The sequence below is a fragment of the Mesoplodon bidens genome, assembly GCF_964165515.1.
Source record: "Mesoplodon bidens genome assembly, chromosome: 8".
Taxonomy (NCBI): domain Eukaryota; kingdom Metazoa; phylum Chordata; class Mammalia; order Artiodactyla; family Ziphiidae; genus Mesoplodon; species Mesoplodon bidens.
In genome coordinates this window covers 36868534-36886041 of record NC_138165.1, presented here as the reverse complement: position 1 = coordinate 36886041, position 17508 = coordinate 36868534, and the positions used below count along the sequence as shown (strand labels likewise).

At 45.2% G+C, this 17508-nt stretch overlaps 2 protein-coding genes across 2 annotated transcripts in view; both read left to right on the top strand.

The window, feature by feature from the left end:
* The window catches only part of PSMD14 (proteasome 26S subunit, non-ATPase 14), a 93605-nt gene extending 89932 nt beyond the window's left edge, over window positions 1-3673 (top strand). Inside the window, exons 11-12 of the mRNA XM_081241810.1 lie at window positions 766-828; window positions 3260-3673. Coding sequence (XP_081097936.1) covers window positions 766-828; window positions 3260-3358 — 162 coding nt within the window. The 3' untranslated portion in view covers window positions 3359-3673. The remainder of the gene's footprint in view (window positions 1-765; window positions 829-3259) is intronic.
* A 4845-nt stretch (window positions 3674-8518) lies between these two features.
* Window positions 8519-16489, top strand: TBR1 (T-box brain transcription factor 1; the record flags this gene model as incomplete). The annotated part of the gene is made up of 6 exons (XM_081242259.1): window positions 8519-9210; window positions 9772-9926; window positions 10282-10403; window positions 11012-11170; window positions 12127-12188; window positions 15225-16489. 6 exons carry the CDS (start codon window positions 8519-8521, stop codon window positions 16078-16080), a joined length of 2046 nt encoding a protein of 681 aa, XP_081098385.1. The 3' UTR covers window positions 16081-16489.
* Between the last annotated feature and the right edge of the window lie 1019 nt (window positions 16490-17508).

Here is a 17508-nt window from a genome sequence, read left to right as displayed (position 1 = left end):
TTTGAAAATAGTAGAAAGTGGTTTGTATATATGGTTTGGTTGATTTAATTTTTATTTGGTTTGGCATTTATTTCGAGTAATTTTTTTGATGTTGAAAACTTCAGATGATTCTATTTCTTCATGATTATTAAAGATCATTCATGTGGAGAAGTGAGAATTTTTTCTGAGTACATCTATTACTTTTACAGATTTAAATATGTGAAGGTATTAAGGGATTACACTATATAATTTGTTAACTGTGGATCAAAAGTCAGTAGCAGGTCCTTTGATCCTAAGTGTAACTGATAGTTAGATACTGGGTATGCACAGTTTGGTTGACAAGAAAAAGGAGACAAAGATAATAGGAAGTTGGGGGAGACCCATAGTGAAAGTAGGAAAAGAAAAAGGAGACAGAATAGGAGTAGTTAGGGCCCCAGTGCCGCAAGCAGCTCCCTTAGCTTCTTCCATCCTCCGGTTTAGCCATCCCTCAGATAATTCCATAACAGTTTTCAAATGGTTACCACTTCCATTTGGGGGTCCAATTGGATATTTTCAATGTCTTTTACAAATTTCTTAAGTCTGTTTTCAAAATGATGGTGGTTATAGTTTTTATTACCCTGAAGGCTTGTTCTGAAGATTAGCAAAATTGCTTTTTTGTGCAATAAGTTACTTGAATAAAAGGTTCTGTGAATGAAAATTATGATCATCATTATCTTTGATGATTATTCGGCAGTGGGAAAAGTACATTTAGAATTTGAAACTCTGTCCTTTGTGTTTCATTCACAGGCTGTAGAAGAAGAAGATAAGATGACACCTGAACAGCTGGCAATAAAGAATGTTGGCAAGCAGGTGAGGTGTACTGTAATAGGTTGTGCATTCAGAGAGTAACATGCTCTTGTAGAGTTAAAAGTATTTTGGAGCCTCTGTGATTTTTTTTCCCTGTCTGTTCACTGTACATTTTTCTTCTGTCATGTAAATGTGATGCTAATTTTGAAGGTCCCTGAATTATTTGATGTCAGATTCTTTTTGCCATCTATAGAGAAGTAAATCACAAATATACCTGTGAGATACTATCTTTAGTGAAAACAATTTTGTAGAAATAATGTAGGAAACTTGTGTTCTGAATTCATTTTCCAAGCACTATTTTTACCCATGAAGATAATAGAGTGGTAGGTTTATTTCATATGTAACAGTTTTAAAAATGATATAGTTTATCAATATGTAGGCTTCAATATATAGGTAATATTCCTGAGAAAGCTTAGAGCCCTGTTGGATTCTACTGAGTGAAGAGAAAGGGTTTTAAGTATTTGCTCTTTCACTTTTCCCAAGATGAAATATATATTTTAGTTCCTATTTTTCTGAAGGTTGGGGGGAACACAGCAACCAATTAAAAGAATCTACAGATTAATTAGACTGTTTTTTAAAGAATGTTGATTACATTTTTTCATTTCATGGAACATGGTTATCATATTGCTGATGTTGGCAGAATCTTGATATTTCAGATGCAAGACACTAAGCTGTCTTTGCTTTCAGCCATCCTACCATATGCTCTGATCCCATCACATCTCACAAGCTATGTAGGTTTGGGCCAGGACCATTCTTGGATGGGAAATCTCTAAGAATCACCCAGCTGCCACAAGAAGTAATGTAGATAACTGAGGGAAGTGTGTTACCAATTCACCGCAAAACCAGTTATTCCAATAGAGCAGTAGGGGCAAAGGTCTGACTTAAGTATCATAATTGGTGAAGTCAAATCTCACTGCATTCTGAATATTACAGTTTCAGTAACAAGAGGAACCCTCCAAAACCAAAAATGAGATATAATTCATCTTATTCTCTCATCCTGTGTGATACAGTCACCCTTGTTGTCTTTTCCCACTACTTATTTTAGTCTAATATGTAATATTAGATCACCAACTTGGAGCCTAGCATTCAGTAACTATTTTTTGAATAAATGACTCTGATGCTATAGTTTCTTGATGTAGATTCTATTTAACAGTTAGCAGCAAAGAAATTAAAAGTGAAACTGAAAATATATATAATTGGCAAAGTTTAATAATCATCAGAATCATTTTTAAAAAATATAGTACTTCACTGGTTTGGCCTCCTGTGTGGCAAAAGCAAAACTGCCTATGATGGAATCAGACCAATATCTTTTTCTCCTGCCAGTCTTTCTTAGTCTCTGTCACCTAAAATGTCCTAAGGCTTATTTCTGAAATAAAGAAAATTTAATGTTGTGGTCTAGTTATTTGAAATTATTTATAGCGTGTTGTATCTCTGGGTATTTTAAAGAAATCAAGCGTATTGAAATTGTAGTTTAGAAAAGAAGAGCCAAGAAGTAATTTCAGTGGTGAACATTTGTTTAAAGTTAGGAGTCTTGGTATTTTAGCAGTACATATAAGAAAATAATGGTTTAATTGAAAGTTTTTAATTGTGTGCAATATCTATCCTTTATTTCAAAGCTTTCATATTTAGCTGAAATATTTCAATCAGCTCAGCCTTAAACATAAATGTATATTAAGCATTTAAACTTAACTTCCTTTATTACAATGCAATTTTTTAAGTCTTGTTTTTAACTCAGATGTTTCAAATACAGATTTTATCAGGTTTAAGTTAACGGATTGTACCTATATTCTTTCCTGTGATACATTTTTTCAAAATAGCTACACGAAATATTTATCCTTAACATTTTAGAATTGATCCAAATTGTATTTAAATTTTTAAATTACTGACAGTGACTTTTGATCCAAGAATATTTCCTGAATCATTTAAAGCACTATTCCTGAAATATTAAAATTATATAGGAATTAAATTAAAATTACAGAGGAAGTGATGAGAATTCACATTGAACTCTTTCCTTTTGGTATGTCTGCTTTGAGTAAAGTACCCCCTCAGACATTCAGTATATATGAATGGCAGAAAATATACACACATAATCAGCCTTATACACACAGATAAAATGCTTATGGTTTTTTAAAAAACTCAGATGATTTCGGACTGTATAGAATTCCTTGTGACTCTTTTATCATTTCTGCTGCAGAGTCATAACATTGATTGTGTAAATCGATCTTTATTTTATCAGCTCCTTAACATTTTAACAGATTTAGAAATCCTGAAAATGTAACAATATATTGGGAAAGTTAAATTGTAAAATATATATAAATTTAGTTTTGGCTTTCTTTACCAATTTCATCAGCTACTGAAAAAAAAATTAAGTAATTCGTCTACCAGTAATATGGTTCTTTTTTCTTTTTCTTTCCTTATTCCTTTTTTCTTTTAGGACCCTAAACGTCATTTGGAGGAACATGTGGATGTACTTATGACTTCAAATATTGTCCAGTGTTTAGCAGCTATGTTGGATACTGTTGTATTTAAATAAAGCAATGCAAAAAGCTCTTAGTGATACTTTCAGTGTATAGTCCTCTTGTTCCTAATGCTGAAAATCAAGGGACCTCTGAAGGTGTATTTGGTTAAATATAAGACATCTGGCATCATTTGCAGCACTGTAACACCTTCAGTCTCCATTGTACAATTACTTCTGTTTCTTTAGTCAGGGTCTTTGCAGATTCCAAAGTTGTATAAGAATACATCAAAGTGGACAAATTTTGTTAAGATCCCATTTAATATTTGAAGAAATCAGTAACACAAATATATTTTGATTGTTGCTTACAAAATAAAATACATTTACAGTCTATGTCTCCTGAGGTCTTTTTGGCACTGGGTGGAATTGACAGAATAACATTTGACAGTGCACTGGAAATCTCACACAAAGATATGTTTTCCTTTGTAATTTAAGATAACACATAAAACATCAGTGTGGTAACAAAACTTCACAAATGTAAAATGACTGCCATTAATGAGTGGCTACCTCATTAGTGAGTAACCCAGAAAAATGTTGACATATTTTATTAAAAGTATTTGTCACAAGTTAATATTGAATACTCAATATCTTGTTAACAGATTATACTTTCAGTATTTCGAGGGGTACATATAAGGAGAAAAGGGAGGCAGTTTAAATTTAGACTTTGATGATTTTTTTTTTTTTTTTAAAGAGTACATTCCACCAACAGTGTTGCGATTGTCTGGGAATTGCCTGCTGCAAAACTTCACTAGACTTTCAGCTGAGACAGCCATAGAAGGTGTGCAGTGTCCTCAAAGCAAAATGAGAAACGTAGCCATAATGTGAATTGAATATCATGAGCACATAAGCAATAATTTTGTCACTGTTTTCACTCATCTTTCTTAAATTAACTTAGAAGTACCCAGTTTTCTGATAAAGACAAAAATTTGACTAATGGCAGTTTTCATAGATGACCTCATCCCTCAACCTGTTTCTAACCTGATGTACATAAGTACTCACACATGGTACAGCACCATACTGGGTACACCAAAGAATGTGCAAAACACACGGAGACAAAGATTTAATTCTGTCTCTCCCTTTGTGAAAATATGGTAAGAATGTTTCTAAGGCTTCATTAAAGAGGGAATTGGGGATTTAGAATTGAGATTTAGCCTCTGATAGAGTAGTATGAATAATGTGGTGAACCAAATTACTCTCCTATTTGAATAATTCTAGGCTGCTCTTGGTTGCCTAATGAAAAATTACCAGAAACTAAAAGTGGAAGTGGCTTAAATTCCCACTATGTTTCACAGTCTCTGTTTTTGGTGGAATAAGGTATTCTGAGCATTTCTTGATTGTCCTGCAGTTTCTTCTTTTAAATATAGTGATGGTATATTTTATGTAGGACTTGTAATATGTATTAATTTAATTGTTGGGATTACAACAGCTAACGATTTACAATTAAAATATGAGTTGAAGTTTGTAGAAATTTTCCTTTTGCCTGATTTAAACTTGTGTGCAAGTGTTTCGTTTTTTTTAATATATGATTTTCCCCTTTACATAAATCAGGTTCTGTGACTTCTTTCACAGATACTGTGAAAAAGCTAGTCAAGATTTTTTTCGTACAATATGCCCGCAGAAGAAGGCCTCAATAATACAAGGGTTATTCTCAACATTCCATTGGAAACTACTTTTTTTTTTTCTTTCTTTCACTTTACTCCCCTGAAAAATAGCTCCTGAGTGAGTAAAGTGACTGAGAAGGCTCACACAAGGCCTGCCTTTTGCTCTTCTTATTTGATCACCTCATCTTCCGGGACTTCCCACAGTCACATACCATCTTCTCCCACTTGGTTCATGTTGGAGACGTTCCCAATTTCAAAACCTTACCAGAATCCCTCCTAGCAAAAACCTACAGTTTTGTAGATTTGGAGTCAATCAGAATGAGGATGTCTTAAGAAGGCTCAGTGAACACCTTTCTCTTGGAATGCACAGCTATTTTAGCAGCAGCCTGATAACCCAGGCCCAGGCAGGCACTGAAACAACTTATTTAATCACAAGCTCAATAAGCCACTTCAGGGGAGAGAGAGAGAGAGAGAGAGAGAGAGAGAGAGAGAGAGAGTGTGTGTGTGTGTGTGTGTATCTCTGCAGCACTAGAACCAAAACTCTTGCCTCTAATACAGAGATGTTCCCGCTTTCCACTTAGACTAGTGTGGGGGCATCAAAAGCTCCAGCCTCACTATTCAGTGCCATCTGCCTGTACCAGGAGCACCTGAGTCTTCCAGGAGCTCATTAGAAATACAGACCTGCTGAATCCGAATCAAGAATCTTGGTGTGGTGCATAAGCAGTTTTAAAGTTTGAGAAGACCAGCTCTACAGAAGTATGATTCAAGAGCTGATGTGCTGATTCTGAGAAAAGCCTGTTTTCCTTCTTGAGCATATATGTTAAAGACATAGATAGCCTGTATGTGAGGAATCACTGAATTCAGTACTGGTAATCTAAGTGAGAGTGCACATTTATCTCCTAATCCAATTCCTTAGAAACTCTGAGGAGGAGGCACTCTCCCTTTCCTCTACTTTAACATGTCATTTTTAGCATTCTGCATTTTTTAAAAAGCCAGTTCAGGGTACCGGGAATAACAAAACCCGAAAAAGAGCCCAGGTAGACTCTCTCCTTTCTGCGACACACTGAAGGCTCTGTCCCACCGAGGAGGGGGTGGAGAGAAAGGCATTCGGGGACAAAGAAGTGAATGATCGAAGAAAGGGGAAAGCAAGAGTAGCCAAAACCAGGCCAAAGGCTCTTGGGAGAAATGGCGGTGAAAGGTAAAAGGCAAAGAAAACCAAGCGTCCAATAATGTCATAGCTACTGTCCCCTCCCCCCACACCCCAACGCCTCAACAGTTAAGGCCCTGCTTGTTAGTGAAGCTTCCTGGCCACGAGCTGAGATTTGCTTTCGAAAGGAAAAGGGGTTCTGGCTGTATTTTTTTTTTTCCCCAGTCCGGGACATCTGGGCACCAACCCTTCCGGCCCTGGGCCGCGCTCGCCGGGCCTTGCCACGGCTGGTGCCCTCTACGGCCAAGGCGCCCGCCCGCCGCGGGGGCGCAGTCCGGGCTCAGCGCTGGCCGCTCGGCCCCCAGAGGCGGCGCTCTCAAAATGCGCCCGCCTAGGCACAGGTCGAGTCGGGTTAGCCCCTCTCTGCAAAGCGCCAGGCCCACCCAATGTCCCCGGCGCCGCTCTCCCTCAGGGAGTGGCCGGGCCCGAGGAAGGCAGACGCACTCTCTCGGAGGAAGGTACGAGCTCCACCGGGCGGAGGCGCCCAGGCCGAGCCTCCGGCAGGGAAAGAGTGTGTGCCCCCCGGGGTCCGCGCCAGCAGCCGCTCGCCCCGCGCTCCCCGGGTCTGTGGGCGGCTCCCTCTCGGGACCGCCAGGGTGCTGGGGAGCCTACGGGGACCTTAGACAATGGAGCCAGAGCGGGGCGGCTGGCCTGGGGCCGAGCGCCGGGCGCGGGGGTGGCTTCTCCCGCCGCCTGCCCCCGCAGTGCCCCGCGTGGAGCTGGCCCGCCAGTCAGCCAGCTCGCGGGGCCGAGCTGAGCTCCGGCGCTGCGCTCCTCCTCCTGGTTCCCGCGCGGCTCGGCGTCCCGGGAAAGCCACAGGAGGGCAGGTTGGCGGGTGCCGGCCACGGGAAGCAGCTTAGAGCGGTGAAGCCTCTTGGCCCTCTGGTTCGGGCGGAGGGCTGGGCTCCTCTGTAGACCCAGTACTGGGAGATTTCTTCCTACACCTCGGCGCCGCTTTGGGCCTCGTGCTATTGATTTGTGCCAACATCCTTTTAAACTGGTTCTTTTCTCTCTTCCTCTTTAGATTCTTTCTCATTTTAAAATTACTGGCATGGATTCTTTTTCTCCCCTCCAGATTATATAAACATTAAACACACACACACACACACACACACACACAGTTTTCCGTAACGATCACTGCGTTGACACCACTTCCACTCTGTCTCCCCAGATCAACGCTTCTAGGGAACCCATTTGCGCGAGGACCCGGCCCTCTCTTTTCCTGGCGAGGCTTTTGAACCTGTCGCCAAGGCCGTACCTCTGAGAGAAGGAAGTGCAGTGGGATGCGAGGCATGCATGGCGCCTGCCCCCAGTTAGATGCTCTTCAGATAATCTGCAACCGAGCTCGCTGATAAAATATTTAGGAAAGACCTCGTAAACATCACAGCAGCTACATTAAGGCACTTCAGCCCGACAGCTTATCATTATTTCAAAACTTAAAAAGGAGATCATTGATTGTCACTGTTTCTGTGCTCAACCAAGAAACCGAACCTTCCCGAGGTGGGTGGATGGGGGGCTGAGTTGCTTGCCTTTCTCCCCCACTACTCCCCCTTCCCGCTCTCTCTCATGGAGGTGGCTCTCAGCAGCAGTGATTTATTTATTTATGTATGTAGTTTAAAAGGTGTGCGTTGGTGGGGGTGCTCGTGGAGGACACACAGGACCTGCTCACAAAGGACTGGGTCAGGTGTCTTGTGCTTCTGTATTAACTGGAAAAGACAGACTCTGGAACTTTTACAGGGCGAGAAGAGGCCACCGGCTCGCGCTTTGTATACTTTGCACTTGAAATCGTTACATTCAACTGAATATTTGGCTCATTCAGATCCGAAAAGTCTCCTAGCATCGTTGAATTCCCTCCTCCGCCCCTCAGCTCCAAAGGAGGGAGGTGGGGGGAGAAGGTAGGAAAATGTTTAGTAAATTGCACATCTTTGAATCTTCCTAAAGCAGTGGTCACAAAGCTTAAAGGTGACACAACAGTGCTCACGTAAAACTAACACACGTTCCCCACCCCACCCCCAAGCCAACAATAAAATCATCCCCTTCAGTTTGCCATGATCGCAGCGACCAGGAGCCAGGTGATTATCCTAATTAATGTCTATCTAATTAAATTACTGTCAGCAGTTAACCAATGGCAGGAGCCGTTTCATCGGCTGCACAAGCAGCAAGATCAAAAGTGAGCCTTTTCTGATTGCTGCATAGTGTCAATTGGCCAATCTCTTCTCCCAGGGAAAAAAAAAGTAAATCAAACCTTTGAGAAGCATTTGCTGGTTGAAGTGCTTTCTGTCTAGTGAGGGGGTCTGTGGATTTCTAGTTTATGATAAATAGGACTTTAAAAACCAGGGACAGGAGGGCGAGTGTTCAGGTTCCAGAGCTATGCAGCTGGAGCACTGCCTTTCTCCTTCTATCATGCTCTCCAAGAAATTTCTCAATGTGAGCAGCAGCTACCCACATTCAGGCGGATCTGAGCTCGTCTTGCACGATCATCCCATTATCTCGACCACTGACAACCTGGAGAGAAGTTCACCTCTGAAAAAAATTACCAGGGGGATGACGAATCAGTCAGATACAGACAATTTTCCTGACTCCAAGGACTCACCAGGGGACGTCCAGAGAAGTAAACTCTCTCCTGTCTTGGACGGGGTCTCTGAGCTTCGTCACAGTTTCGATGGCTCTGCTGCAGATCGCTACCTCCTCTCTCAGTCCAGCCAGCCACAGTCCGCGGCCACTGCTCCCAGTGCCATGTTCCCGTACGCCGGCCAGCACGGACCTGCGCACCCCGCCTTCTCCATCGGCAGCCCCAGCCGCTACATGGCCCACCACCCGGTCATCACCAACGGAGCCTACAACAGCCTCCTGTCCAACTCCTCACCGCAGGGCTACCCCACCGCCGGCTACCCCTACCCACAGCAGTACGGCCACTCCTACCAAGGAGCCCCGTTCTACCAGTTCTCCTCCACACAGCCCGGGCTGGTGCCCGGCAAAGCGCAGGTGTACCTGTGCAACAGGCCCCTTTGGCTGAAATTTCACCGACACCAAACGGAGATGATCATCACCAAACAGGGCAGGTAATGCTACGTTCTTGGCTGCCGCTGCTCCAGGCGCGGTCCGGGGGCAAGGGCACCCGGCTTGTGACCGCCGCGGCAGCGAAGATTTGGGGTCGGGAGCGGAGTGGAAGGCGCTCTGGCGCGTCCTAGAGTTGGCTGGTGTTGGAAAAACGGAAAGTGGAAGGTCTAGCCACCGCGGTGATGTCGGGGAGGGGGGTCCCGCTCTAGAAAGGGGGTCGGAGAGCCAGTCAGTGGCCGGAGAAAGGAGAGCGAGAGAGGGGGGAAGAGCCCTGGCCGGCGGCCGGGAGATGGGAGGGGACGCATCAACGCCCGATGCACCGACAGGTGGAGATTCGGGTCGCCAATCTCGCTTTCCAGCTGGGCAGTGCTACCTGCCGACTCCCCGACTTCAGCCCCACTTCTTTTCCTCCGCCACCACCCCTATTCCAACCCAGCAAACATTCGCTCATTGACGCTGAGAGCACAAGTTTTGCTTTGCTATCTGGCGCCTCGCTTCTTGCATTTAATCTTTAACATTTATGTTTTCCCCCTTGTTTTCTCCCCCCTTCCTAATTTAAATAGGCGCATGTTTCCTTTTTTAAGTTTTAACATTTCTGGTCTCGATCCCACGGCTCATTACAATATTTTTGTGGATGTGATTTTGGCGGATCCCAATCACTGGAGGTTTCAAGGAGGCAAATGGGTTCCTTGCGGCAAAGCGGACACCAATGTGCAAGGCAAGTCCTTCCAATTAACACGTTTTCCTGACACTTATTTAGGTGAGAATGATTAATTAAAGCCTTTGTGGACTGGCTCGAGCGACTTTTAAAACGATCGGCCAATGACTTTTAAAAGCAAACGAGGGGGATAGGGGGACAGACTGAGCCGCGAGAAGGGGGAGGATTATGCAAAAGCTATTTTAATCATCCCAGTTAATAGGAGGAAAGCGCGGCCTAAAAAAGCCCCAGCTAATGGGCCTCGCAGTGGAATAAGGGGTGTGCGTATGTGTATATGTGTGTGTGTCCTACGTGGAGAGGAGTTGGGACTGGGCAGTGCCCGGGGCACATGTAAACAACTTGTTTCTTTCTCTAGGAAATCGGGTCTATATGCATCCGGATTCCCCCAACACGGGGGCTCACTGGATGCGTCAAGAAATCTCTTTTGGAAAATTAAAACTTACAAACAACAAAGGAGCTTCAAACAACAATGGGCAGGTCAGTGGCTCAAGCGCTCATTTCTCTCTCTCTCTCTCTCTCTCTCTCTCTCTCTCTCACACACACACACACACACACACTCACTTATACATACTCGTCCCTCCCTAAGATCCAGTTCATCACTCTAAATCAACATGAGAAACTGGACACGTTTCTTTGCTTCATTAAAAAGACTTCTAAAAAATTCTATTTCCATCCTCCGAAATTATATTAAACAATCTACAAAGTTGTTCTTCTCCCCACCTCTCGCCCAATTCCCGAGTTCCCAACCTTCCCAAGTACAAATACTTGGTTGATTTTGAGAAGGAAACGCGCAGGATCTGCAGGTTGTGAAAATCTTTGTTTCTCCTTAAAGGAGGACAGGGAGAAGGGCCCTGAGGATCGGGCGGTCCGGTTTGGTTTTCCTCCCGTGCTCGGGCGATCCGTGCTCCGGGGCAGTGAGGGCTGGTCTGCCCCAGCCAGCCAGTCACCAGCCGGGCGAGGCCCGCTGTCAGTTACTAGGGGCGGCGGGCTCCTTGCAGCCTCCGCGCAGCGGGCGGCGCAGAGCCCCGTGCACGCCGGCCGCGTTAACGCGCCACCCGGCGCTCCCCTTTCTCTCCGCCGGACAGATGGTGGTTTTGCAGTCCTTGCACAAGTACCAGCCCCGCCTGCATGTGGTGGAAGTGAACGAGGACGGCACGGAGGACACCAGCCAGCCCGGCCGCGTGCAGACATTCACTTTTCCCGAGACTCAGTTCATCGCCGTCACCGCCTACCAGAACACCGATGTAAGGAGGCCTGGGGGCTGGGCGCGCGGCGGTCGGCACCGGCTTCTGCAGGCCCGCGCCGCTACCCCCGGCCATGCCCCGCTCTGGCACTAACGTCAGCCGCAGCTGGCTCTGCTGCGCCTTTTAGGCGTAGGGCTAGGGGCCTGCTGGGCACCTTCCCTAAACACCTAGCCGGTGGGAAAACGCTTCCTATTCGTCTCCGTCGCGGGTCACCCGGGCCACCTTTAAGGTGACCAGAATTTCTCGGGCCTCTTGGGAATTTTTATTTAGTTTTCAAGCATCACTTTCTGGGTGATCAAAAGAAACCCACATTCATATATTTAAAAACTACAATAAATTACTGGGGGCTACGAAGTGAGTTTTCTAGCAGTTTGAACATAAGCATTTGCAAGTTTGCAGAAACTTATTTTACTACTGTTGATTTGACTACTAGAAGTGATGGTGTTTTTAAAAAACTTAAATGAAAATATTAGAAGTTTAAAATATGCATTTATTTTACATCAAAACTGATTTTAAGATGCAGCTTCTGGGTTCTTCAAGTTGTGTATCAAAAGCGACCAATTTTAAAAAATATGATGAAACATTTAAGATACACAACATTTTTTAGTGATGAATTCAAGTGCCCCTTAAAGATTTTTGCCTGAGTAAGTGCATTATGTAACAAGCATTAAAAAAATGAGCATTTGAACCAATTTAGAACACATGGGAGAGCTAATTGAAAGCAATTCTTTAGTTTTAGTCACCATTAATTTAAACATGTTCCTCATAACTTTCATCATACTTTCTTTTTTTCCTTTCCACCCATTCCCTCAAATTTTTCCAGTTAGGGAAACTTTGCTATTTAATGAAATGGTGGGCCGTAAGCCCCTGTAAAAAGCGGCAGATGACATATCCTTAAACACCCAACCCTCTGTATAGAATGTAAAATCGTATTAATCTTTTTTTCTCTTTTCCAGATTACACAACTGAAAATAGATCACAACCCCTTTGCAAAAGGATTTCGGGATAATTATGACACGTAAGTAGTTTTGCACTTTCTCAAATTTGTGGAATTGGGCTTTAGGTCAAAGGTGGATTGCTTTGTACAGGCTTTTGGAAGCTAGAAAGTGTGAAGACAGGGTTGTTTTCGAGGTTTTCCTTTCCTTTTTGTCGGCTCCCTTTCTCTCTGGTGACCTGGCTTAGTACTTATGAGATTTTGGTGAAAGGTTTCCTCCGCCTATTTTTAGCTTTTGCGTGAATTACAAAGTTGTTGGCGGGGCTCGGGGACTGGCTGGCTGGGGAAGCCGCCCTGGTTCCCGGGTGCGCGAGTTGTATGTGGCACTGCAGATGCTCAGCTCAGATTGTCTGCGTCTGAAACCGCCCGAGTCTGCCTGAAAGTGCATGTGGCTCTGGCAGTTGTTACAGTCTCCTTGGCATATGTGACTTTTATTTACCCATTTCCAAGTTTTGTGTAATAGCTTTTCCTGTGCAAGTTTACTATGGACTGAATAAAAATGTGCACCCACCACAGGCAAGTTCACGAGCACAGCCGATATTGCAGTGACTTCAGGCTTTGGGAAGGACCCAGGTTCTGTTGCTGTGTTATTATTTATGCTTCAAAAGAAAAATATTTCCTCTTATCGTTTGTATCTAGGTGCACTTTAATTAAATGTGTTGGTTCCCTTTTCTCCAGGCCTCCTTTACCTATCTCCATTTCTTTTCTATCAAAATGCTGTCCTCTGGGGCCAACAGTAGGTGTAAACTGAATACTTCCTGGGTTTGTTCTAGCGTTCTTCCTCAGAGCCCAGGTATAGTGCCTAGGAGTTCAGAAAGAGTTATATAGCAAAATCGAAATCTGGATTGTGGTGATCCCTTCACTTTTTTCTGACCACAGAAGGGTAGGATACATAAATTTTAATTTCATGGCTTGCATTAAGTGCTTGGGATAGAACTACAAAGTTGAATCTGTCTTTGACTAGGAATAGATTAAATTTGTGGAGGAGACAAGTGGCTATCTCCAGGTAGATACCAAACTTCCCTCCTGATATTTTTATAACAAATTGAAAAGACAGTCATTGATGGTACTGCCTGTAACTGTCATGTGCATCCCTCAAAAGTGGTCCAAAGGAAGCAAGCCTCATCAGTATGATTCCCCAGAAAAAAAAACTTGGCTACGCTATCCCTTCCTCACAATCTAAAAAAGGTGGGCTCAGCACACTGGAAAGTGTGTGGCCCATGAGACCAGAGATATTGGTCTCTGTACTAGGGGGTCTTGTAGATTCTGAGCTTTTAATTCTGCTGTGAACATCTGTTCCAAAGCATTTATTTTGCACAAATCAATTCAGTAATCCCAAGTGGGTTGGGACCTGGATGGGCATATAAACTGTATCTTTTGCAGATTGTTTTTTTTCTTTTTAAAATATTGTGGTGGTAAACAGAGAAGATATTTGCACCTTGCTGGTTATGTTCCCTTCCTGCCTCCCTCTACTTGTTCTTATTTGAGGCTGTAATTAAATTTCAGGAGGGAAATTTTGTGCAGTAAGCAAACTGCACCTGAGCAGCCACAGCATAACCCTCACTTGCCCCTCTTCTGGCTGACTTCTGTTGGAAAAAACCACTTCCATTTGGTTCTTAAATCACTATATATTTCTCATAGAAAGCTTCTTTAACTATACAAGTGGATATCTTAGACATTTATGGGTTAGAGTAGAATGGTTTATGACACTCTCTTTCCACTGTTAATGTCGGTTATTTGGGCCTGGCTCACTTTTGGAGAAACAGGGAGAGCAATAAAGAGTTCAGGGGGGCCAGGGGGTTTGCTTGGCCACTCACCAGGGAATCTCCTCCCCAAAGGACTGAGGTCTGACAAGACTGAGGCTCTCTTTCAAAACAGTCTGTTGATTAAAGATTAAAACATTTATGTGTGAGCTAAATAAAAAGAGAGGCATGTGTGTATGTGTATGAGAAAATACTTCGACCAATCTTGATCCAATCTCTGGTTCCTTCTCAATACGAATGGGATTTTCTAGGCCCAGGGCCTAGAGCTAATCTTTGACTATTTTATTTAAGGTAATTATTAGTAACACAATTACTGTATGTGATTGGGCAAGTTATTTAACTTCCCTTTGCCTCAGTTTCTTCACCTGTAAAGTGGGATAATAATGGTACCTAACTTGGAAAACTGTTGTGATGGTTAAATAAATTACTGTCTGTACAGTCCTAGACAAGGGTGCCTGGTACACATAATCAAGTTGTATAAGGATGAGCTATTATTAGTGGGAGATTGCTTGGCGGAGGTTGATAACTGTACTTTAAGAGTGTGCCCCCCCAAGTTGTTGTTGCTGTTGTTTTTAACCAGTAACAGATCAAAAGCTGGGGAAAGAAGGTCAGAGTAGAGAACGCTTTTTCTCTGCAAAAGAATTTTACTGATTGATGACTTTGTTTCCAAGTAGTAATTCTTGTTTGTATTAGTGGTCGGGAGCTGGGGGTTAAAAGATCACACGGGGAAAACGAGACAGGAAGTCCTGCGGAGGCTTACAGCAGTAACCCTCCTGGGTCTCAGCAGACTGGCGAAGACCAGTCCGATGCTTGTCAGTACCTGGGGGGCCCGCGCGTGTGTCAAATGGAAGAAAGCGGTCTTAAAAGGGTGGAAGTGGGTGACTTGTTTATAAATTTCGCTCAGAAACTCTCACCGAAGAAAGGCCCACTGGGCAAATAACACCTTAGTTCCTGGGTAAATCTGCCTCAATGTGTACACATACAGTGGAGAAGTGGGATGAGAATCCCCTACTGTGCTCCTCTCTCGGGCCCCCTGTGCACCTGGCGAGACAGCGCAAGAGAGGGAAGCCTTCCTCTTCACCTGTATCATTTTTAGGTCCCTGAATAGACAGATTGATTCCTTTATAATTTCACGATTTATTTTGGAGAGGATGCAGGTCTTTTGTCTGTCTCCATCCTGGACGGCAGGTTACACGTGGAGACGGTGCGGGTGGGCGACCAGGGTTGGCCTTCCCTTTTGCCCCCCCGAAGGGACCTGGCGCCACCCTTCGGTTCTCTCTCTCTCCCTCCCTCGCAGGATCTACACTGGCTGCGACATGGACCGCCTGACCCCCTCGCCCAACGACTCCCCGCGCTCGCAGATCGTGCCCGGGGCCCGCTACGCCATGGCCGGCTCTTTCCTGCAGGACCAGTTCGTGAGCAACTACGCCAAGGCCCGCTTCCACCCGGGCGCGGGCGCGGGCCCCGGGCCGGGCACGGACCGCAGCGTGCCGCACACCAACGGGCTGCTGTCGCCGCAGCAGGCCGAGGACCCGGGCGCGCCGTCGCCGCAGCGCTGGTTTGTGACGCCGGCCAACAACCGGCTGGACTTCGCCGCCTCGGCCTACGACACGGCCACGGACTTCGCGGGCAACGCGGCCACGCTGCTCTCGTACGCGGCGGCCGGCGTGAAGGCGCTGCCGCTGCAGGCGGCCGGCTGCACGGGCCGCCCGCTCGGCTACTACGCCGACCCGTCGGGCTGGGGCGCGCGCAGCCCCCCGCAGTACTGCGGCGCCAAGTCGGGCTCGGTGCTGCCCTGCTGGCCCAACAGCGCCGCGGCCGCCGCGCGTATGGCCGGCGCCAACCCCTACCTGGGCGAGGAGGCCGAGGGCTTGGCCGCCGAGCGCTCGCCGCTGCCGCCCGGCGCCGAGGACGCCAAGCCCAAGGACCTGTCCGACTCCAGCTGGATCGAGACGCCCTCCTCCATCAAGTCCATCGACTCGAGCGACTCGGGGATTTACGAGCAGGCCAAACGGAGGCGGATCTCGCCCGCTGACACGCCCGTGTCCGAGAGCTCGTCCCCGCTCAAGAGCGAGGTGCTGGCCCAGCGGGACTGCGAGAAGAACTGCGCCAAGGACATAGGCGGCTACTACGGCTTCTACTCGCACAGCTAGGCCGCCCCTGCCCGCCTCGGCCCCGCGTCCCGCCGCGGCCGGGCCCCCGCCAGCCCCTCGCGCCTCTCCCCCTGCGCCTCCTGCCCACGCCCCACTCGCGCGCCCCCTCAGTTTGTTTGACCCTCGAACACCGTCTGCAGCGGATTAGTACAGGTCTCCGAGTGTAATTTTAACCTTTTTTTTCTTTTCTTTTCTTTTCTTTTTTTTTTTTTTGCACAGCAGTTTCCGCAGTTAGCGCACCGACCTTCAACTTGGCTGTAAACCTTTTGGTTTTCCTACTTACGAACCTTCTGTGAAGTTATCCTCCCAACAATTCCCCTCCCCCTCGTCTTTTTCTCACCCTCTCCTTCCCTTTCTGGTAATGAAACTCTTCACCTTTAGGAGACCTGGGCAGTCCTGTCAGGCAGCAGCTATTCCGACCCGCCAAGTCTCGGCCTCCCCATTAACCGTAGGATGTTGACTCTAGAACCTGGACCCCCCAGCGCGTCCTTTCTTATCCCCGAGTGGATGGATGGATGGATGGTAGGGATGTTAATAATTTTAGTGGAACAAAGCCTGTGAAATGACTGTATATAGTGTTAATTTACTGTAACGAATGGCTAGTTTTTATTCTCATCGTCAAGGCACAAAACCAGTTCATGCTTAACCTTCTCGTTCATTTCTTTTACTTTCTTTGCCTTTTTCTCCACCCCCCTCCCCTTTAACATTTTTTCTGGTGGGATAATTAACAATATTCTAAGAGGCTCTGAAAACTTGAAACTTGAAAAACTAGATAATGATGGATTTCTCACTTCTCCTCAATCCGTTGCATGAAATAATTACTCTGTGCCCTACTGCACACAAATAGCTAAGGAGAATCTGACCAAACACCTGTAAAGGATAGGTGTCTTTTCATAGGCAAGTCGATTAAGTGGCATGATGCCTGCAAAGCAAAGCTAACTGGAGTTATATGTTTTTTACCCCTTCCTTCTAAATAGAATAGCTCGACATCAGCAATATTATTTTGCCTTATTTGTTTTTCCCCAAGTGCCAAATCCATTACTGGTCTGTGCAGGTGCCACATATGCTGACAAACTGTTTCTGAGTATCTTTTCAGTTCCCCCCTCCACCTTTATATGCTGTAAATCTTTGTAATGAATATTCTACTAATGATATAGATGACTGAATTGTTGGTAACTATAGTGTAGTCTAGTGAAGATGAATTGTGTGAGTTGTATATTTTACTGCATTTTAGTTTTGAAAATGATTTCCCCGCCACCTAGAAACAGCTGCAATTTGACTTCCTTGGGAAAACACTAGCATTAATGCAAGTAAGACTGTTTTTCCCCCTCCCACTAAGTCTTGTTATATTTGATAAGGAGCACTAATCCCCCTGAAAATAGATTAGTAGGATTTCTAATGTTGTGTAGCAAACCTATACTTTTTTTT